This window comes from Carassius auratus, chromosome 18, assembly GCF_003368295.1.
Source record: "Carassius auratus strain Wakin chromosome 18, ASM336829v1, whole genome shotgun sequence".
NCBI classification, from domain to species: Eukaryota; Metazoa; Chordata; class Actinopteri; order Cypriniformes; family Cyprinidae; genus Carassius; species Carassius auratus.
This window is the reverse complement of record NC_039260.1, coordinates 6,912,024-6,934,795: the sequence shown is the minus strand read 5'-3', so window position 1 is coordinate 6,934,795 and position 22,772 is coordinate 6,912,024. Positions and strand designations below refer to the sequence as shown.

Genomic DNA, 22,772 nt, shown 5'->3' with positions numbered 1-22,772 from the left:
GAAATAAAATCGGTAACAAAATATATATATTTATATATATTAAACGTATTCCATATCAATCTTGAGATCACTATTTCTTATCCCAAGTTTAATAAACAGAGATTCCTCTCATTTTGTGAATAAAATAATTTATACAAATTTGCTCGAAGTTTATACAATTCTCAATGTGCACTTTGCAATGATTACACAATTTAGTGTGTGTGACAGTTACTGTTCACAAGAGGGCGCTGTAATATATGATAGACACTGTTGGTCACATCAGTTCTGACCATAGACTGTATAAAAACGGTTCTGACCCTGATATCAAACTTAATTATTAGAACCATTTCTACTGGAAATATGATATTACTGTTATTAATAACATTATAAGGATTTTTTTCAGTTCAACATTTATAATTGTCCTGTAAAATTATTTATTTGGAACTGTAATTTATTTGTGATAAAGAATAAAGGAATGCATAATTAGGTGGGCGTGTAATTATGAAAGGGGCGTGGCGTTCCTGCTGCGGTTTGATTTAAAGATCTTGAGCAGCATGAGACATGAAGCCCATAAAGCATAATCAATCTCAGACGTGTGTACTGCTGCAGCGGTTGTGTGCGCGATGTCAAACGGGGACAGGGTGGTTTTAGCGCTCGGTGGAGCTGGAACTGTCGGCTCCGGGATAGTGAAAGCTCTCCTGGACAGAGGTAAGAGCATATTAAGTATTTACACTAAATATATATAATAGTAAGCATTTATTTTTATTTTTAAAAATCAGAAATATTATTTATAATTAATTATAGCAACAGTAACTATTTATTATTATTATTATTATTATTATTAATAATAAGCAAATAAGAAAACGCCCTCAACTGGCCAGCTCTGATTTTTCAAAACATATTCCTTAAAATTGTATTTATAAGTATTGTATTTCAGTGCAGTTATGATTAGGAAAACTATATATCCACCACTATTAGATGTTTTGAGTTTAAATTCAGATCTCAAATTTGATTCAGTAATTTGATTCTAAACTGATTGAACTATTTCTTTCTTTAACTTAAAAAACTGAAAAAATAAAATTCTTTGCATAAATGTATTTTTGAAAGTTCTGCATTGCATGTGTGGTAACTATGCAAACACTCATTTAGGTTTCAAGGTTGCAGTGATCTCCAGAGACAGCAGCAAGTTGGAAAAACTCAAGGACTTTGTTTCACCTAGCACAAAAAGTAACCTGACCACTTTAGTGGGGAACGTTGGTTAGTATTTTTTTGCATGTTTTTATTTTTTTATCTTTGCAACTCTAGGTCTCATTGATTTTGGATTGACTGTGACTGATGAAATACTCTGCTAATCTCTCAGGCTCAGAAGAAGGAGTAGAGGAGGTGAAACAGGCCTTGCTCAAGTCTGTGGGTAAGATCACAGATGTGGTGTCCTCTCTGGCTTCAGCTGGTGGCAGGGAGGTCCACCTCACACCCAACCCCTCAAAGAACTGCACTGGGTGAGAGAGCAGCTTATACCCTTGCAACCCCACTACAATAGTAAACTCAGTATTGATCCCTTTCAGCGATTCTTTACACTTGCTTATATGACACACAACATTTCGCCATCCCATTTTGAGTTATAATGCAGCTTTCATCCTTGGGTCTGCTTCTCCAAATGATCCCTCATCACTTGATTGCTCAAAACTCTTTGTTTTTGATAAACAGGTTATTGAGACTCTGCTTTTCAGCACCTTTGTGTCTTGGAAAGCGTTCTTTCCCCTGGTGAGAGATGATCCTAACTGCACCTACACGTTCATCACAGGTACATCATTCTTTGCCATCCAAAACATAAATTTGGTTAAAATTATGTAGTAATATGTGGAAAATAATTGTGTGTGTATATAAATGACCATTAAAAAATCTAATTGAGTTCACATTCATCGCTCAGCAAATTCAAGACACAAATCAATAAAACAAAATCAATGGTCAGATAGGTGTTTACATTTTTAGGAACGGCAACAATGCATATATTTTTCAAATTAAAGGTTCTTTATGGTTCCATGAAGAACATTTAGCATTCATGGTACTCCTTTTATTGCACAACAGGTTCGTTAGGAAAAAATTAAGTCAGGTTATTAAAATGATCTTTACACTACAGTTCTTTTGAGAGCTGTTTGCCATCGCTGCAAAAAAATAAAAATAAAATAATAATAATTAAAATAAATAAAATAAAAATGAAAGACAGAAAGAGTAAAAACATTTGCAACCTGAAGAACATTTATCCTCCATGGTGGAACCTTTCCAATTGACATTTTTTATTTAGTAGAAACGTCTGGTTTTGTCTGGTCAAGACCAGTGGAAATAAATAGAAGAAAATGGAACATTCATGTGACCCTGGACCACAACACCATTCATAAGGGTCAATTGTCATTTATCATATGACATCTAAATAAATAAACCTTCCATTGATGCATGGTTTGTTAGGATAGGACAATATTTGGTTGAGATACAACTATTTGAAAATCCTGGAATCTGAGGGTGCAAAAAAAAAAAAAAAGAAATAGCCTTAAAAGTTGACCAGAAAAGTAAAAAAAGCATTGCATATTACTAATCAAAAAATTATCTTCATGGAACATGATCTTTGCTTAATATTCTTATGATTTTGGCATAAACGAAAAAAACGCTGATTTCGACCGACAGTGTATTGTTGGCTATTGCTACAAAATATCCCAGCGACGTTAGACTTTTGTGCTCCAGGTTCACATATACATACGGATATACACATATTTTCAGAGAGAGATTTCTATAAGATGAAAAAACATAAAAAAATCTAAATAGAATTTAATGGTCAGTGAATTTTCTCAATCCATTGACCATTAAGCAGGCAGATGTGGCAAAAAAAAGTGAATGACTCCCCCTGCTTATCCAGGAGGTGCTGGAGAGAAGTTGCTCATGCCGGGCACAGGGTTCCTGACCGTGGGGGCAGCCAGCGCTCTGGCGTTCTGTCAGGTTCTGCGTGAGGAGTATCCAGACGTGCCATGCAAACTCAACCAGGTGTGTCTCAGCAAACTCTCCTCAACACAACGACAAGCTCATGGGGTTATATTCCGACCATGACATGCACACTCGCTTAAGACGTGCTTAATTAAATGTCATGAAAGTATTTCCTCGTATTTGTTCCTCTATGATGCCTTTCATCTTTAACATATCCTCCAACAGGTGAAAATCAATACGGGTGTGGCGGCCCCAGACCGAATGGCCCCTGGATACCTGAACCACTTGGATTTAGGGGAAGCCATGGCTACGCTGATAGAGCGCCGCAAAACGTCCCACACTGTCTTCCCCGTTAGCTGTCCCGCCGATCTAAAAACTGTTATCTTGGAGGGCAGTCTGTAAGCAAGGCCCATCAGATTTTCCTCTGTATTAACTTCATCCTGTTAGTATGCGTGTATTGTTTAATTGCATGTCAACAAAACATTTCTGTATTGCAAATCCCCAGCTTTGTCATAGTACAGTCATAGCCTTGAAATACTCATTGTGCTCAGAACGAATCAATATAACAAGCAGTGGAATGGCACAGATGCTTTGGAGTGCGGCGGAGCGTAAACGCAGCCCCAGATATGTAAGCTTGACATGGAAGAAGAGAGACACGTGTGAGAACGGATGTAAAAACAAACTTGGTCTTTTCCACGGTTAGAGAAAGTAAAAAAACATGGCAGGTTGTTGGCACACTTGCATCCCCGTAGCGTGACTCCCTGCCCTTGTTCACTCAAAACTTATCTGGCTGTTGCTTCCATGGCTCCAATTATTCCCAGCCGTGTGGTCCATAATAAGTGTGTGAAGGGGGCAAGGGCTTTAGAAATGGCTGGCCTTAAAACTGGATGACTTTGTTTGTTTGTTATCATGATATTTGCATAAACGCTTTAGTGATATGAATGTAAATTTGCTATTAAAAGAATCAGTGAAGAAAGGAATGGAGGTGAGAAGGCTGTGGTTTTGCTTTGCATCAGCTTCTTAAAGAGATAGATTGCTTAAAATTGAAACTTTTTTAACCTTCATGTCATTCCAAACATGTATGACTTACATTCTTCTGTGGAACAAAAAAAGAATATTCTTGAAGAAGGAAAACCTTATAGGTTGGCAAGGACAGGAGGGTGGGTAAACTATCCCTTTAAATCTGAAGTATAGACCAAAAAATTCTGTTCACACCACCAAAACATAGTCTCTGTTACTCCGTTTAGTACTTGAAATGTCTAAATGAAAACAATTCATGGGCACATTTATATTGAGTGTCTGAGGAAATTAAAATAACAATAAAAAAAATAGAAAATCTCCCAGACTCCTAGTTTCTTTGAAGTAGCAAACAACGTGACCTGAGCCACAAAGCCTAGGGTGTGATATGACTTCAGTCGCCTGGATTTCATTAAAATCTGGCTTGGAGTTCTAATTTCAAAAATAGTTTGGGAATTGAAAAATTGAAAACAACGGAAAACAAAGTATCCACTTTGGCAACCAATGATGTCCCTTTTCGTGAGACGGTACACTTTGAGCGCCAGAAAGACATTGTTTCTCATCAATTATTTTCAAACTCCGAACTCATACTTGACGTGAGTTCACCACGAAATGAAAACGGTCATTATTTATTCACTCTAATGTCATTCCAAACGGATTTGGTTTTCTTCATTGGAGCACAAAAAACTGATATTCTCAATGACATGAGGTTGAGTGAATAACAGGTTTCAGTTTTGGGTGAATTCATTGAAATTTTACAAACAGTTAAAAAGAGAAACTGTCAGGGATGCAAAATCTCACAAAAAGGGAGACTGAATAGTTAATGTTTTATATGCAATTTTGCACAATTTAATCGTCCATTTTTATAGATCAAATTGAATGCATACAGATAAGGGTTTGCAAACTTTCCCTAACCACTCTTGCTGTGTTTTGGTGTTTAACCCCGAGGCTTGTCACAGGTTATTTTGGGTGCCAGCTCCAAAACACAGACAGGAATTGGGGCATTTATGTAGAGGGACAAGACAAGTGGACTGGAAGAGATTTAAAAGGCCGCCCATAGACAAAGTCACACAGTGAAGCCATTAGAGTAATCGTCATCCACACAGAGGGTATTCTAGGACAGAGGTTAAGCCTCCTGATTCAGAGTGGCATGTTTTCTCCTTAGGCCCGGAAACTTTCGGAACAATCCAGCCATCTGCCCATCAGGGAACTCGGCCTCCCTCTGAGCAATCGCTTCTCCCAACGATTTCCCCGCCTTTTGAATTTTAAACAATCGATCGAAAGGTATTATAAATCATGGAAGATTTAAGAAGAGGAAAACAAAACCACCCAAAAGGGTTACATATGTCTTTATTGTTAGAAAATTCACATGCTGTGCACTTTTAAACCATGCCCATGTGCATTATCCAATCCTAATGATCGGGTACGAAGAATTTGGGAAGGTTTTGTAAAAACAAAACAAAATACACGGCCGCTGTCTCTGAAACAAAGACATTCAGGCTACATTCACATTACAAATCTTGAGCAACAAACACACACATTCTGCTCAGACAAAACATAGAAATATATACATTAATGCATTTGCTCATACAAATGATTTTATTATTCCCATTTCCTATTCAACCTCAGTAACTGAAGACAGACGGTTCAGCAGCATTAATGTTTCTTGCACATCCAAACTTTTTTTTTTCACATTGATTTCACTACTTTGACTATTAGAGTGAAAAGCAATTAAATAACAAATTAAGATATTTTAAAAGAAATAGATAAAACCTATACTGCTTAAGAACATGATGCCTGTCCGCTTAGTGGTATATTTACTTGCAAGAGAAATGCAGAGCTCGGAGTATAAACGTTTAACAGATCCTTTAACAATTTTTCTCCATTATGTTACAACAGTACAAAAAGCTCAAAATGGCTAAAACTCTGAGCTAAAATAATACAAAAACTCAACTAGTGTCTCTTTTTATATGGTTTAATAAATAGGGTGTTACATGATGATAAATGCTAGTAGTGCTTTTGTCTTTCATTTGCATTGATAAAATGATCTGAGAAATATATATGACCAAAAAAAAAACAAAAGAAAGAAATCAATGGGATACATTGACATTTGTATAGATATATAAAAAAAATATAATCACATTTCAACTAACCTTTCCACAAATCCTTTCCTAACATCTGGCTCATTTAATCCCATTCAGTCTCATAAATACATTTTTTTTTTTTGCTTGGGCTAAAATACTAATCATAATTCTAACAACATGCGGATGAACCTCCCTTGTAGTGCCCAAACACAGCGAATAACCTTCTCCAGTCCCTTCAAAAGCAGTAGGTGGGGAAGATTTGAACAGAACTGAAGTCTGGCCTGATTTGGGACTTGAAAAGGCCGAGCAGAGGAGATAGACCAACTCCTGAGGACTGTCAAACACGATGAGATCTTTCCGTCAGCTAAGGCACCTAGAACCAAAACACAAACGGCTCTAATTAAACTGGATGAACAAGAACCATGCAAGCCAGCCAGCTACTCTAAGATTAGAGACTGTTAGAGAAGCAAAAGCAAATGAAAGTGTTCTGCACCACTCTGGCTGGGAGCTTGTTTGACGTTTTGGCACATTTAGCAGTCTCCGTTGGCTAATCTAATTAGAACTTAAACCACCGTAGACTATTATTATATCAGTAACGTGACCTTGAATAGAAACTTCACCCTGTGGGCAAAAACAAACAGCAACATTTCACTTCAAGAAGTGAAGTTCAAAGTTCAGCAAGGTCAATGTAATTTATCCATCAAGGTAAGAGCAACACATCTGGCTGTGATCCAAGGGTACCGCCCAGCCCCTCCTATTCTATTGGTTTCATTTAAGCTGTTCAGTGATGGATGATGAAAGAGGAACACATTTCAACATGAGACGCGATAGCGTAAGTGACAGCTGTAAAGACGCCACACTCTGCAAAGTAAAACCTTTGGATAAACATGGATAACTGTCACATTGTCCGACAGTAACAGGGATTTTTTTGTTGTTATTTTCAAATAAATAGAAAGTTAAAAAAAAAAGAACGTCCTTTGAAATAGATCTTTTTTTTTTTTTTTTGGTAATGTGAAAAAGGAAGAAAAAAAAATGACAAAGATTTTCATCTAATTATGAATTGGGATGGTAATCTATGTAGCCTACATGTAGGTAGCTGACTTGGTTTCGAGTCGGTGTGTATCACAGAGTATAAACTTATGACTTGCTTTACCTACGCCAGGTGGCTTTGGCAGCCGGGGGGTGGAGCCCCACCCGAGAGCAATGACTCAACGTAGGTCAGCGCGCTCTGCATTGACGTCAGGCAGTACCCTTCCTCTCCGATCAGATACCTGTAGACATAAATAAACACTTCATTAACGCTTCGGCTCACAAGGGAAAACAAGATCTCTTCCACTGAGGGTCAACTTCAAGTGAACCCATCTGCTAATGAGACTAAGACACGAGATCAAGCTGAAGCCAAGAGCCAGTGTGTAACATGTTAGGGAATGTGATGAGAGAAGAGAAAGGAAGGGAGAAATGAAAAAGACAGTATGAGACAGATCATTCGGTTCATTAAACTAAGTTTGCTCAAACACAATCATTTTGTGCCCTCAAGTCATTTTAAACCTGTGCCATAAAGTCATATTTCATTTGAGACTTGCTTGAGGGGCAGATGATCAATAAAAAGCTTAAATTTGTATAAAAAACAAATCTCTCATATGATTTAAAGCAATAGTTCACCTAGAAATCAACATTTGCTGAAACTTTACTCATGCTCAGGTCATCCAAGATGTGGATAAGTTTGTTTCCTTATCAGAACAGATTTGGAGAAATTGAGCATTACCTCATTTGCTCACCAGTGCAGTGACATAAATAATGCCGTCAGAGTAAAAACAAAATTACAATAACCCACAAGAATCCAGTCCATCAATTAACATCTTGGGAAGCTGTACGTTTGAAAGAAACACATACATCAAGGTGTTTTAACTTAAAACCGTTGCTTCTGCTGCATGTTAGATCTGATATCTTTCTCCTGATTCAGACAAGAATACTTTTTCACTGGAGAAAGCAATATTTTGGATAAAGAACTCATATTTTAGCCATCAGCAATGGTTTGAAGTTGAAAATGTCTTGGATATGCAGCTTTTCGCTTCACAAAACCGGTGGATTACTGTGATGTTTTTAATCAGCTGTTTGAAATCTCATTCTGAAGGCACCCATTCACTGCAGAAGATCCATTGGTGAGCAAGAGATGCAATGCAATTTTTTTTTACATTTTTGCATTATATCTCAGATGGCCTGAGAGATGGACCACAGTACCTTTTGATAATTTTTAATCCTGCTATTATGAACAGTTGGTGAACAGAAAAAAAATTATAAAAAATGAATTTGATGAGCTATTCCTTTAAATCAGTCTAAGACACATGCATATAGTCCAAATGAAAGGAAACCTGTTAACTGTGCCTGAGAATGAGTACACTTCCTATCAGAGCTTTCCTCACACGCTGCAAAGAGTTCCACCCTCAGATCCAAACCACCGAGCAGCACAAACATCTAAAGAGGTTTTATTTGTATTTTCATAGGGAGAGAAAAACCCAAACCAGAATATCCCCACAATTCCTTGTTAAGTGCCAATCTAACCAGCCTGTAAAAATGTCCAGTTTTATACTGATAAACAGAGCTCAGGGCTGTGGTCTGAGTAGACACGCAAGAGTACAGCGCAGGAGGGGTGACAATGAATACCCATAACGCTGCTCAGGAAACAGGTCAAACAGTCACTCACTGTTGTGATATCCTCTGCTAAAAAAAACAAACATAAAAGATGGCACCAAGGTTGAACTCATATCACCAAGAACTGTAATATTTGCTTATGGGTTTATTCCAACATGTTTAGACTGGAGGGTATTTTTCTAGCTGACATATTTATGCACAAAATCTGAGACATTTCGATTATTGGAAACAAGTGAGCTCGTGTTCTGTCGATACTTGATACGTGCCCAAATGACAGCGAGACTGGCACTTAAAAGGATATGACGAGCCAAATTTCCAAACAGCATCACCTACCCCAACAATTTCAACAACTGATGCCAAAGATTTGACAGACTGTCGATGGGTTTTATAGGCTGTCTGAGATTTGCCATTTTCTATTGCATTATATTTAGTCAGGCTGGAATTGCAGATCTTTAACCCATTATAACAATATAATTTAACTCATAAACAACATACATACACACATATACATATATTTCGTATTTTCCGGACTATAAGTCACACTTTTTTTCATTGTTTTATGTGATCCTGTGACTTATAGTCAGGTGCGACTTATCAAAATTAATTTGACATGAACCGAGAGAAAACAATCAAGTAAAAACATTACCGTCTACACCTGCGAGAGGGCGCTCTACACTGCTCAGTGCTCCTGTAGTCTACACTGAAAACAGAGCGCCCTCTCGCAGCTGGAGACGGTAATGTTTTCTCTTGGTTCTTGGTTCTAAATAAATGCGACCTATAGTCCAGTGCGACTTATGTTCTTTTTCCTCATGAAGTATTTTTGGACTGATGCGAATTATACTCCTGTGCGACTTATAGTCCGAAAAATACAGTATATATATATATATCATTTAGCCATATATGTATCAACTGGACAATCTTTTACAAATTTTGTGTTTGCTTTTTGATCTGATAGTTTCATGCCAAGTCTAAAGCTAAGAACTGGATACTATTCAAAAGTATCATAAACAGCACAGCATTGAGAAGCAATATTTTTTGAATTCCATATCAGTATATTAGAGACTACAGTAATGGCTGCTGAACATTTAGACTAAATGACCTTTTGGTACATAGTAAAATAAAGTTACTTTTAAATTATAATATTTCACAAGAGACTTCTTTAAAAGCATTACAAAAATATTTTCTCATTGACCCTTCTGTGGTTACTTGCAACTGATATCACATGCTAATAGTCACGTCATTCATTATAACATCTAAATGTAAAAAGAGATTGACTTTACAAAAGAACGTTAAGAGACATGGCCTGATGGGAGGCACATGCACAGTAGAGTAGAGTTTGGGCCTTCTCTCACTATTCTACACAACTTTCCACGTCTCATTTTCAGTTCATAACAGCAGAGAATAGAACAGAGAATAGAGTTCAACAGCACTTTATATTGAAGACGCACCCCTCGTGAATGAACTCTTCCAATGCAGCACATTCAGACACCAGCTGAGGCGTTTCACTTCGTAAAGCCACGAACGCCAGAATGGGCAACAGGTCATCGGCACCACTGAGAAAGACAACATGGAAAAACACACAAAAAAAATTTGATTAGATGAAGTAAACAAACAAATCCAATTAAATTTATTGGCAGAATAAGCTGTTCTCAGGAAGAACAGACAAACCCCATGATTCGTGCGTCGGAGGGACATTTGCGTGAGAAAATAGCTTGGTGTCCCCTTTCCTGACGGACTGCAGGACACCTGATATGTTTCATACAGGTGAGAATAGCTCTGAATACCATCATCATCTCTGTTCCAACACAGTTTCTGCTGCGATCAAAATAACGCTCATTCAAGGCGTGCTGGCATGACGTGGCAGTTAGCTTGTTCAAGCCTGTACAGTATGTCAAATGATGGCAAAATCTGAGCATATGTTGAAAAGCTTTTTCAGCGAGGGCAAAATTGGACTGAATTTAACAATGTGAACTTGAAGGGTGATGATGGTAATGAAATTTGTTGCAAAAAAACAAAAAGAGCAAATGCATGAGCTTTGTAAGAAACGAAAAAACAAAGATTATAGACCAATACACCCCCTCTAGAGAAAAGACAAAAGATTAATACAAAGATGGACAGACAGAGGAAATGACTGCTGTGCAGAAGGAAACATCAATATAAATTTAAGTGCGACTGAATGTAATCCAGAAAGGAGGAGAAGAAAGTGTGCGAGTGAGAAAGAGGAGAGACAATGGAACAGAACAACCGAAAAAAGGGTGAGAATGGCTAAATTGTTCATGTTCATGCATGCATGAGGACATTCATTCTCCCTCACAACCAAACACAAACTTAAAAGCAAAACAAAGCCCGAATGCGCCTTGGCTGTGCTACCAGGGCAAAATCAGGACAAGTCTCACAATGACACATTTCCTTTCGGATCGCTGATGCCTTTATAGCATAATCATTTTTAAACCAAAGTTCAAGCACGGGACTGAATACACCCAAATAATGCTAACGAACCAAAACCGTTGGAAAGCAACTGTACATTGTTCTGGTAAGAATAAACAAACATATGAAAATTAGGGATGGGCAGTATAACCAAACCATCTAATAGCAAAATCATAAATAGTATAACAATACGGCTTTCCAAAAAATAAAAGGAAGCTTTAAAGTTTATTGATAATTAAATAACTATCATTTAATTATTAATAAATTAAATTAATAAAAAAATATATAAAATTTAACTGCAGAAATATTTAACAATAAATATTAAAATTAGCTTTTAAACAAATTTAGGGATTTGCAATTAATAGATTTTTTTTCTTAGACACCTTTCTTCACAGCGATGCAATTTTTTTTCCTCTTTAAAAGCCCAAACTTAATATCAAAATAGTGTTAAATAATAAAAATAAAAAAAACTACCCTCTAACAATTGCATTCTCTTTTCCATCTTTTTGTTGTCCTATTTATTATAAAAAAATTAACGGACAAACTAAAAACCCATGTTATGTGTAATTAGATAGCCAAACTATGTGCCCATTTACATTTTATTGCTCCGTTTTGACTGCTTTTGTCCTCATTTGGATAAAAGAGTCTGCTAAATGATTTAATGTAAAAATAGTTGAGCAGTCCTATATACAAATATGATTAATGCAAATTAGATACTTGTGACAAGACGGTCTGCACTCTACACTTCTGCCTGCAACACAGACTGCTTTGCCCCTGGTTTTTAAATTACATCACCACAGACATACTGAATAGTACGGTATGTATAACTGTCTGGACCAGTTGATACATTTCCATACATTTCACATCGGCTAAATGTTCTTTCTTAAAGGAAAAAACACAAATGTGAGTCATTGTACAAGTGCTTAAACAACAACAAGCATCTACATCAGATATGGGGCACAAAAACGCTGAGCGTGTGCGTCACCAGCGAGCCAACGCTCTGCAAACTGTGATGCAAAGAGACATGTAGATATGACACTGAAGTGTTCATTCTACCCTTGCTTCCTAGAATGAAGCACAAAATCAAGAGAGAAAGATGAACAGGCAGCTTGTGTTGATGGGTGTAGCAGGGCCAAAAGGTTTCAGACATCAGAACAGCCCACATAATCTCCCAGCGCAGAACGCTAGCGTGAGCTCGCACTTTAACCATCAAGATCGCAGCAGAGATGGGAGGAAATTTAAGATGTTTTCCAAAAGAGTGGAGCAGATGCTGAGGTCTGTGGGAGAATTACCACACGGGAATCTGAGCCAAGTGCATTCACTCTGATAAACCTGAACAAACCCACACAGTCTCTGGATTTTACTCTGGTGGAACACACCCGTTCATGCTGTAAATCCGGAATTCAAGAGTTTTGCAAATTAGATGAGCTTCAACTAGAACATAAGCAGAGCCGCAAGTCTCTATATGCAATAGATAAGGCTCACTTTTGCTTTGCATTACTGGATCAATTTGACACTCAGACCCTCTCTCAAAGTGCATCAAGGCCAAAGTCTGCTCCAGACAGGGTGACCCACTTAGAGAGGAAGTCAGCTCCGAGCGCCCCGCGGGGGCCAGAGGGTCAAGACAGAACCCCTGCTGAGCTTTGGCCTCCGTGAGGTCTGATGAAGTCTGACACAAGGCCAGCGGACAAGCATGAGATTGCTCTCAGGACTCTGAACTCTGACAAAGTTCCTTCATGACTCGTTGTACTTTTCTGAAAGGATGGAGCTTCACAGGAACATAATAGTTGTTATGTTTAGACTTGTGCATACTCACATTGCTGCTGATTTGGTCTGAGGATCATTTTCTTGCAGGAGGCAGTACTCTTCAGCACAGCCACAGATGATTCGTAGAGTTCTCACTGCAACGAAAAACAACTGAAATCAAAAAACAATTAAAAGGTGTGACAGGACATAGGTGTATATTTAAACTATAAGGGTACATATAAGCATTGGTAAGCACTTTCAGAGGGATAGTTCATGCAAAATTTTAAGATTCTGTCATTACTTATTATTGTCTAGGGAGGATATGAAAGCTCTCGGATTTTATCAAAAATACCTTAATTTGTGTTTCAAAGATGAATGAAGGCCTTATGGATTTGAAAGGACATGAGGGCGAATAATTGATGAAAGAATTGTCATTTTTGGGTGAACTATCCATTTAAAATATATGCACCCTTTAGGGGTAGAAAAAAAGAATATGTTTTCAAACAATGTCCAAAAGATTACATTTATGAAAACCTTGCTTAAAAGGCAAAAATATGGAACCAGATTTCTTTCACAAACAAAAAAAGATTTACCAAAGCATTATTTTGTGAAGGAATAAACATGACATGTCAAAATTATAATATCAAGTCATCTTAATTTCAACTGTCAAAACTATGATTTTTCTTCATCTCAACTTTGCATTCATCAATTATTACAAATCTCAAATGTTCAATGTCAGAATTTTTACTTTTCTTCTGAGCAATTATTACTGTCTTTAAGCTATGCAGCTTAGTATGTCTATTTAAGACTATCAGATCTTTGTACCATTTTTTGTGTAAAAAAAAAAAAAAACCTTACTAGTCACAATTACGGCTTCTAAATTCATAATTATCATTATTAAAGCATGATTTTTAGGTTGCAGGAATAGTTTTCTAAAATGTTACAATACTTTCTACTATCCCAGTTTAATACAGAGATAGCTAGAAGCGAGCCATTTGTAAGCTGATTTTTTTTTTTTTTTTATGAGTGTTTGGTAAACCTGATTGAAAACATCTTATTTTTGCAATTCCATTTGGACACCGAGGTCCCGTTTAAAACTTAATGTGTTTTCAGTGATTGAATATCTATCCGATTTATTCAAACAGTCCCATTTACACTTGTGGCTACAAATGTGTCTCTGCAAAAAGAATATAAATCTTTAATTTTAAGATCTGCAAAAAAAACTCTGCTAAATTAACGTTTCACGTCAACGAATACATATTTGCTTACACTGTATTCATCATCAGATAATTTCAAGATCAAAGACTACAAAAGGGGAGAGCACGGCATCAGCACTCGTAACAATTTAGTCTCAAATTTTATTGTGTGTTGAGCTTCTGCAATGTACTTTCATCTTAATTTGTAGCCTTGCAAGCCGACTTGAAGAAATATTCAACTACTCATCTGTGGCGATGCATGTTGCATTAGCACTGTTATATCTTGCTCTGACGTCATATAGCCTATAACACGCTTACACACGTTTTTTTTTTTTTTTATACGTTTGGGAGAGGAGTAACATTTACACAGGATTTCAACAACCAGATGCATTTACACTTGTCCAGGTTCGTCTGGAATGCATCCCAAAACATCTCCTGAAGTGTTTTGAACGATCAGATTTAAATCTGAATCTCTCGAAAGCGTTTTGTAGGGCATTGTTATCCAGAAATAGAAAATGCTTGAAGTGACCAGGTATAAACATGCCCTAAAGTGACAGACACAAAGGGTTTGTGGTTTAAATTTATGCTCTTACCAATACACTCCAGTTTCTTCTGAGGACAATAGTCTCTACACAGAAGCTTCAGCTCCTGCACCGCTGACTCGTATGGATAGGAACCATGCAGCACAGCTGGGTCTCTTGGGAACAATTTAGATGGAACACCAACATCACCAGGTGAAACATTACGATGAAGACGCATGCTGCTCTCAACAGCCAGCTCCCGTTCTCGATGCACCTTCCTAAAGCATCACAAAAAAACCCCAAATCATTTATATGCAATTTGCTAAAACATACAGCATCTAAGAAAGTGCTCTGATGACTTTGTGAGCAGTTGTAAGGAACTATGGTTATTTGCAGCCATGCTCTAACCAAAGAATAATCCCTATGATACAAATTGACAAATTAAGATGGGACTACTGAATTTTAGATTAACAGTGCCATCTACTGCTCAGTCTTGATAATTCAAATAATGATTCAACATGACTGGGCTAACTCTGCCATGAAAAGCAAGTTATTTGAATATTCTATTTTTGAATAAGGAAAAACAAAATTACATATATTTGTATTATTTAACATTAATAAATATTAATTAATTAAATATTAATAAATTTAAAATATTGTATTTACTTCACATAAGAAAAAATATTTTAAATTGAGATCTGTGCAACAGGGGATTAAGTACCTAATTCTTTTTGTACACTAGTCATTAAGTTGAAAATGAATATTTTTTTTTATTAATTATGTATTTGTATTTAATCAATTACATCAGATTTCGTGAGACTTTTCAAAAATAAACATACATTTACCTAAAGACAAAAAAAACTCAAATCTCCAACAATTACTTTGTGACTTACCTAAAAAGTGCCAAAAGAGGGCACCAAATAGGCGTGAAGAAGACTTCCTCTATACTCGCCACACATTGGTCCTTAGAATTTGCAGTGTTGAGACATTCAAAAGAGAGAAGACACAGAGACAGCAGGCGATCTGTTTCACACAAAGATAAATCCATTTACCATAGACAATCAGGCAACTGGTCAGATTCATAAAAGGACTTTTTACAAACACATTTATGGTGGATTATGATGCTCAGGCGTTGGTTACACCCTGACGCAGTATAAACACATGATACATCCATACAGATCCCACTGGCTATAACAGGGGATTTCTAAAAATGCTGAACTCACATGTTGCACTCAATCACAAAAGAAAAAACACATACTTACCAATAGCATTGTGGATGTCTTTGACGATGGCCTTCAAATGTTCCTTCAAAGCCCGCTCCTCAAGATGATTAATATGATATTTGAGGTCTACGCGTGTTGTGTCAAAGGTCACATCAGAGTCCATATCATCACCACTGTGAGAAGAAACCCAGTCCAGCTGAGTAAGAAACTTCTCTAGATCCTCAAAAGAGTTCTCCCTATCTGTGGAGACCAGAGTTGAGGATTCGTCTGGGTCGGTCTCGGACTGCGTGTCGTTGGCGTTGAGGTCGTGGGATGGGGAAAGGGAGATGGAGGCATCAGATAAGCTGTGTGTCATAGCAGATTTGAGCGGGCTCTGCTGCGGAGAGATAAAACTGTCAGACAGGAGCAGGCTTTGGGCGCTGTGCGAGGGCTTTAAGGGCAGTGAGCGACCAGGTGCTGTGTTCGGAGGAACACCCTGGCTCACTATAGGATACAGTCTGTTATACACCCGATACTGAAGCTTCTTCAGCAACTTCATGACTGGATGGTCTGGGTAGCTGGGATTGGAAAAGAAAAGAACCAGATGACACAAGATATGGAAGAAACCCTGTTATGCTTACAGATGATCTGACAGCATGAACCTACCTGAGAAGACATGAGATGAGACCTGAAACCAGCACTGGATCATTCGGATTCTTTTTCAGATTAGCTTTCCAAACTTTTGGCCATTCCTATGATTAAACCAATAAAATCTTTATTTATACATGTGTACATACACTAATGTTCAGTCAGCATGATTAAAAAAAAATAATAATAAATAAACACTAATTCAGCAAGGATGCATTACACTGATCAAAAGTAAAGACATTTATTGTGATACAAATGATTTCCATTTTAAATAAATGCTGTTCTATTCATCAAAGAATCTTGGAGAAAAAAGCATCACAACTGTGATAATAAAAATTGTTTCTTAAGCACCAAATCTGCATGTTAGAATGATTTCTGAATGATCATGTGAAACTGAAGAAAATTCAGCTTTGCCATTACAGAAAAAAATAGTTAAATATGCAGTTGCAAAAATACACAAAAGATATAATTTAAAAAGCTACAATATAAATAAACTTACATGATCTTGCTCATATTCAAGCACACTTGCATACAGAACCCGCTGCTCTTGTTCCTCAGGTGTCATGGTCCCACAGTTTGCAAACCTCCTGCAAAAACACACAATTGCATGAGCCCAAATTAACACACAGTATTCATTTATGCATTAAACAGGCATCTTAAATGTGTTTAGATAATGCCTTTGCTATTACAAGGTATTATGTCATGCACAACACACAACAAATTTGAAACAGGCAAAACTCATACAACATTTGCAAATAAATAGCCAGCTAAATATCTTCATATGCCCTATGGACCAGAAAGGCTCACCTGTTGGCTTCTTCCTGCAACCTGAGTCTCCTTTCCTCCATTTTTCTTTGAAGCTGCATGAACTCAGGAAAATTCCCAAACATTTGAACAATTACCACACTCAGAAGAAGCTATCAGCAGAAGGCAAACCTTGCTCACAGCACATTGATTAAACATTCAACCAACACACTTAACATTTGGTTTTTCACATGCAGACATGTGAAAAACCAAAAACTAAACTTTAAATGTGTTGGGTGTATGTTTAAGAATGAATGAATGAATTAAGAATGAATCCGATTTCACTTAAGCTACATTAAATTCTTCAGGAGGTCACAGAGGTGTTGACTCGTCACTCATTCATCAAAAGCATCTCAAAGTTCAAACATTGATGAACTTAAAATATACATCAAAAACCCATTGGTAATCTTATGTAATAACCTCAACAACAGTGTATTTAATTGGCAGAAATTACTGATGGAAAGAAAATAATGAAACAGATACGATTGGAAAAACAATCCAAGTACGGCCACCAGATTCACAAACGACTACATTTTAACACCTGCCTAATTCCAGGCTGATTTAACAACAGAACCTTAATGCAAAGCCACACCTACAGAAATTCTTAAGGATACTGCATCTTGCCTGGCTTTAGCTATTTTTAGATTCTCCATCATCTGCCTCTGGAGTGAGAGGGTCTATGATAAAAAAAAACAGACCAGTGTTATACAAATAATTACTTCAGTTTCAACTTTATTAACATTTACTCATTGGAAGAAGAAAAAAAGTTAAAAAAAAAAGTTACTTAAAAAGTTACTTAGTTACATGATAGTGCATATAGTTTTAAACACACAATTAAACAAACTGACAGAACACTAAATATTCAGAAAACCTCCACCATATCCACAAAAACGAAATGACTTCAACTGGCCACCAGTTGTTCCCTAAATGTAAATCACACATTTGCACATAAACGGATTTAAAATAATCAAGTAATCTCAAATGAGCTAAAAGTCAAACATCCAAAAAGTATTGTATTAATTATTATTAAAGTTAAAAAGCAGCATGCATAATGCCAAATTAGTAAAAGCAGATAAGATGGGCCATATGGCAGAATGAAATTATTTTCAAACTTAAAATATTTTCATATATTGTATCATTTTACGCAATGGATTTTTAAACGGAAATGATTCATTGTAATTAACGGAAGAAAATTTAACATACCAAAAAAGTGCAGTTTTAACCCAAACCATAAAAGGACTTAATACGTAACTCGTTTGAGAGGCATTAGGTATCTTGCTTTGTCACCACGCGAATACATATATAATATAATACCAAAACGAACCTTCCAGAATGTCTTGATTTTTTTCCAGTATAAACGGATATCCACTGGCGTTTCTCTGTGTCTCCGGATCATTCTTGAGAACTGGAAACCACGCACTGTTTGTGCGTTTAAACGAACTTACCGTAGAAGTAAATGCGATATTGCTCTTTAAAACTACGACAGTACTGCGATAGCGACCTCAAATTATTACATATGAATTGCCTTTGTCTGCGTTCACGGCTCTAATCACCGGACTGGCTCCCAAAACCACAGCAGGCGTCGCAGCGGTCGCTACACATGGACGTGAGTTTAGTGACTCGCGCAAAGCCATTTAAAACAGAAGGTGTGGCGTCTGACGTGTTCTGCGCATGCGCGCATTAAGGTAACAGATCACGTGCGTAAACATCTGAAATTGGGTCGAATAATGAGTTCATTGTTTACGGATTTTCCACACACATATACAATTTTATACATATTATGAAAGCTCTTGAACACAAGGTATAAATAACAATGTGAAATTTTTTTTTTTTGAAATTTTCTTTTTATTATAATTTTTTTTGTATTATTTTCCTGCAGTGAGCATACATAAGCAAATGATTTTATTCCAGACTTACCAATGAGGTTTTTTGCGTGGCCTGACCAGGGGTAAGTCTTGCCAGCCGAGCCTCATAATTAGCCTTAAGTTTCTGGTTGAGACGTGACGCTTCCTCAATAGGCGTCAATTCCCTGTCACACACATACAGAACTTCTTATTGTGTACATACTGTGCATTAGGGACAGAGAGACTAGAAAAACATGATGTGCTATTAACATTCTTCATATGGATGCAGAATAGATTTGTTCTCTATCACAAAACTGATAGCCTTGAAAGATCAACTGACTGGGTCAACGTTCAGTGGAAGTGCATGTAACTAATTATGTGCAACGTGAAGCATCATGTGAACCATTAAAAAAATGTGTGATATATATAATAAATTATTTACAATAGTTTTTTTTGCAATTTTAAAGCAAAATCTTCAAATTTTGAAGGTCTCTTTTTCCTGCGGAGGCAGCATCCAGAAACTTGTTGACATTATTGCTTTTTGCTTTCTTAAATAACTTTATTTGAATAACATCCATTAAAATTGAAACATCATATTCAGTTTTCAAGTATTTGACAGAGGCTATCTTGTATCTTATTCAAACAAGCATATTATTCTTTCCGAATCTAATTTAACAAAACAGGGGCATTCATTATGGAGCAAGTTAAAGTTAATTATAACACTTTTATTTAATGTAGAGCTCTGAGATCATGAGACATGACTTATGAAACATTTATTAGCCTATATAATTATATAACAGTAATGTATAGTTTTCAATGTTATTTACTCATGTGTTTGTTTGTTATCTCGTATGTCTTTGTATATCATACTATATTTTGGCAAAAAGATGTGAACGATTAATGATATTGAGCTCCGTACCCATCATTATGTAGGTACTCCCACATTCTGCTGTTATGTATACAGAGGTTATGAAACTCAATATTTCACTGACTTACTTTCGGTTGTCTTGTAAATCCATTGTCTGAAGCTTCTGGAAGACTTCAGGTGGCAGGAAGGGGGAGTCAGTCTCCCCTCCCTCAGAGAGGACTCTGCGATGTCTGGTGGGCTGCTCTTTACTTTTGGTCTCAGAAACCAATGAAGATGCATTAGGTGTGTCTACAGGAAGAGGAGTTTTGTGTAAACTGAGATACAATACCATTCAAAAGTTTAAGACGTGAAAAGTTAAATTTGTAATTTATCCTAAAGGAATTCATTAAATTGTTTAAAACTGACAGTAAGACATTTATAATGTTACAAAAGATTTCTACTTCAAATAAATGATGTTCATTAAAGAATCCTGAAACCAAAGAAAATGTATCATGGTTTCCACAAAAATATTAAGCAATAAAAATGTTTTCCAACATTAAGCACCAATTATTAATATTTAAGCATATTGGAATGATTTCTGATTAATTATGTGAAACTGAACACTGCTGAAGTTTCAGCTTTGTCATCACAACAGTAAATTACATTTTAGATGTAAACAATATTTCACAAAACTACTGTTTTTTTTTCTTTCTTTTACTGTATTTGATAAAATAAATGCAGCCTGACTTCGTTCAAACCATTAAAAAACTTCATTATTCCAAACGTCTGAATGGTAGTGTATAAATAATATTTTTTAAAGAATTGTCATTATGTTTAATACATACAAGTAGCACCTTCATATACACCCTTATTAAAAGCCCAGAATAAAGTAAATAAAGGCTCACCTGTCGGTTTGGAATTATTTGCTGCAGTAATAGCTGGAAAGGCGGTCTGTTGGGAACTGGAAAGAGAAGAGGAGGAAATGACAGCTGTTGGGGACTCGTGCTTCCTCATGATGCATGATTTAACCCTCTCTAAACATTGATCTACTAGTTTCACCATCTTCTCCAATTCCACCGACTCCATCTCTCCCTCCTCTGCAAGAAGAAGAAGCGCATAAAAGTCATATGTCACATTCTGTCCATAAAAACAGAACTTTAAATGTAGAGTAGGACAGTGGAGTCACTAATCAACCAGGCAAGCTTAACATAAGCCTGAGAAATTGAACAAAGGTGATATATAGCCTTATCTTAATAGGGCTTTAATAATCATTTAATGCAATCTACAAAAAGTAAGATAAATTTGACCCGGTGTGTCTTGTTAATTAAATTAACTTTGATGTCATGATGAAGCACACAAATGTGTGACACATTAACACATACAATCTCTTCCTTAAAAGTTCTCTCTTGAAATAGAAAGCCAGTTTACACCACATGACAATGACTAAAGCAGAGGAAATAAATTGCATTGCGAAACAACCTTTGAAGCCTGAAAGGAAGCACACATTTAATTTGAATAGAAAGGTTGAAGAGATTTCTTAATTAAGTATGATGACTAACTTACGTTTAGATGTGGCATCTTCAAGCAGAGCATGAGAGATGTAGTTGATACTTCTCAAATATTCACAGTACGCCTCCTATAAAAGAAAATAAATAATCACAGTGGGTGGCAGGAAGATTTAATGGGATGTGTTCTGTAACATAGTGCCATAGAGTTATGTTGAAGTCTTTGCTAGGTGTCCGGTTCTGGTGTATCTTGAATTGCCATAACCATCCACAAAAAAAAAAAGAAAAAAAAAAAAAAAAAGAGAAAAAAAAAAAGAGAAACACAACATGATTTATCAACGAAATGTCAGACTAGCCATGATGAATCTTTAAACAATCTAAAACCAGAAGAAACTCTTCATATGAGCATTGATATGATTTTATCCAAAGACATTATCAGGATTATTATTGAATAAAGTTTACATTTTTGTAGGGAAAATCCATATACTGTATAAAAACGGGAAATCATTGGGGTTCTCGACTTCGATCAGTGTTTACGCTGATAAATGACGTCACGCTCACATGCATTTATTGGCTAAATATGACCATATATGGACTAAACAGGACAGGTTAAAATATTTAAACATCCGTACCTTGTGTCTGTTGCCGGTATCCAGCTGAATGGCAACTTTTACAAGTCTCATGGCGTTCTGCAGCGGTCTCTGACTGCTGTCACTGACAGGAGCGGCCATCCTGCCAAAACAATCGCGCGAGTCTGTCGACAATCCGCAACAACCACCTAGTGACGTAATTACGGCGTTTTCAAAATAAAAGGAGATGAACTCATAGCTTATACCATGCGCGTAATTTGCAGGGGGGTTAGGGGGGTCATGACCCCCCCAAAAATCAGATCCAACTAATATAACCCCCTCAATTTTCTTTATTAATTTCAAATATGCCGCAAGTTTAACCCCCCCAATGGTAGACCCAAAGTTACGCCCTTGGCTTATACCCTTTCTTTTACTGTCTATGCTTATTCCTGGCATACGTTTAAATAAACAAAGAAAATACAGCACACTTATAATAGTTGTTTGACATTTCTGAATTATTGCTTTTGAACTGACACTTGAGGTATGATTGTATGAATTAAAAACAAACAATAATAAAAAATCAAAACCTTAGATAAAAAATGAAATAATGTGCGTAAGTTACGTATTATATAACTGGAAATAGAAAGAAAAAATGTTATAGTGTTCATAATAATTTATTTTTATTTGTTATACCTTAAACGGACTCTTTGGAATGCTTTATATTTCGCGTTGTTACAAAGCAATAAATGCAATGA

General features: G+C 36.5%; 1 protein-coding gene and 1 pseudogene across 2 annotated transcripts; one reads left to right on the top strand and one right to left on the bottom strand.

The window, feature by feature from the left end:
* Window positions 1-532: 532 nt before the first annotated feature.
* On the top strand, window positions 533-3,868 carry LOC113118252 (uncharacterized; annotated as a pseudogene).
* Window positions 3,869-5,305: 1,437 nt separating this feature from the next.
* On the bottom strand, window positions 5,306-22,230 carry LOC113118251 (VPS9 domain-containing protein 1-like). 2 transcript variants are annotated; one of them, XM_026287296.1, is made up of 16 exons: window positions 22,081-22,230; window positions 21,507-21,579; window positions 20,849-21,040; window positions 20,093-20,252; window positions 19,170-19,281; window positions 17,867-17,929; window positions 17,256-17,308; window positions 16,948-17,035; window positions 16,467-16,552; window positions 15,861-16,378; window positions 15,492-15,621; window positions 14,671-14,876; window positions 12,952-13,036; window positions 10,157-10,261; window positions 7,214-7,327; window positions 5,306-6,429 (listed from the first exon to the last, which is right to left on the bottom strand). In XM_026287296.1, the coding sequence occupies exons 1-16, from the start codon at window positions 22,177-22,179 to the stop codon at window positions 6,417-6,419; spliced, it is 2,097 nt and encodes a 698-aa protein (XP_026143081.1). In that variant the 5' UTR covers window positions 22,180-22,230; the 3' UTR covers window positions 5,306-6,416. The 2 variants fall into 2 exon arrangements, with proteins under 2 accessions (XP_026143081.1, XP_026143082.1); XM_026287297.1 differs by having other exon boundaries at window positions 7,210-7,327; window positions 22,081-22,179.
* Between the last annotated feature and the right edge of the window lie 542 nt (window positions 22,231-22,772).

Bases quoted from the DNA above. Each gene is read 5' to 3' on its own strand.
- LOC113118251 (XM_026287296.1), bottom strand. From the start codon at position 22,179: ATGGCCGCTCCTGTCAGTGACAGCAGTCAGAGACCGCTGCAGAACGCC. The intron at 21,580-22,080 runs GTACGGATGTTT...TTTCTTTTATAG, and splicing joins ATACCGGCAACAGACACAAG to GAGGCGTACTGTGAATATTT. The intron at 17,309-17,866 runs GTATCCTTAAGA...GAGTTCATGCAG, and splicing joins CTAAAGCCAGGCAAGATGCA to CTTCAAAGAAAAATGGAGGA.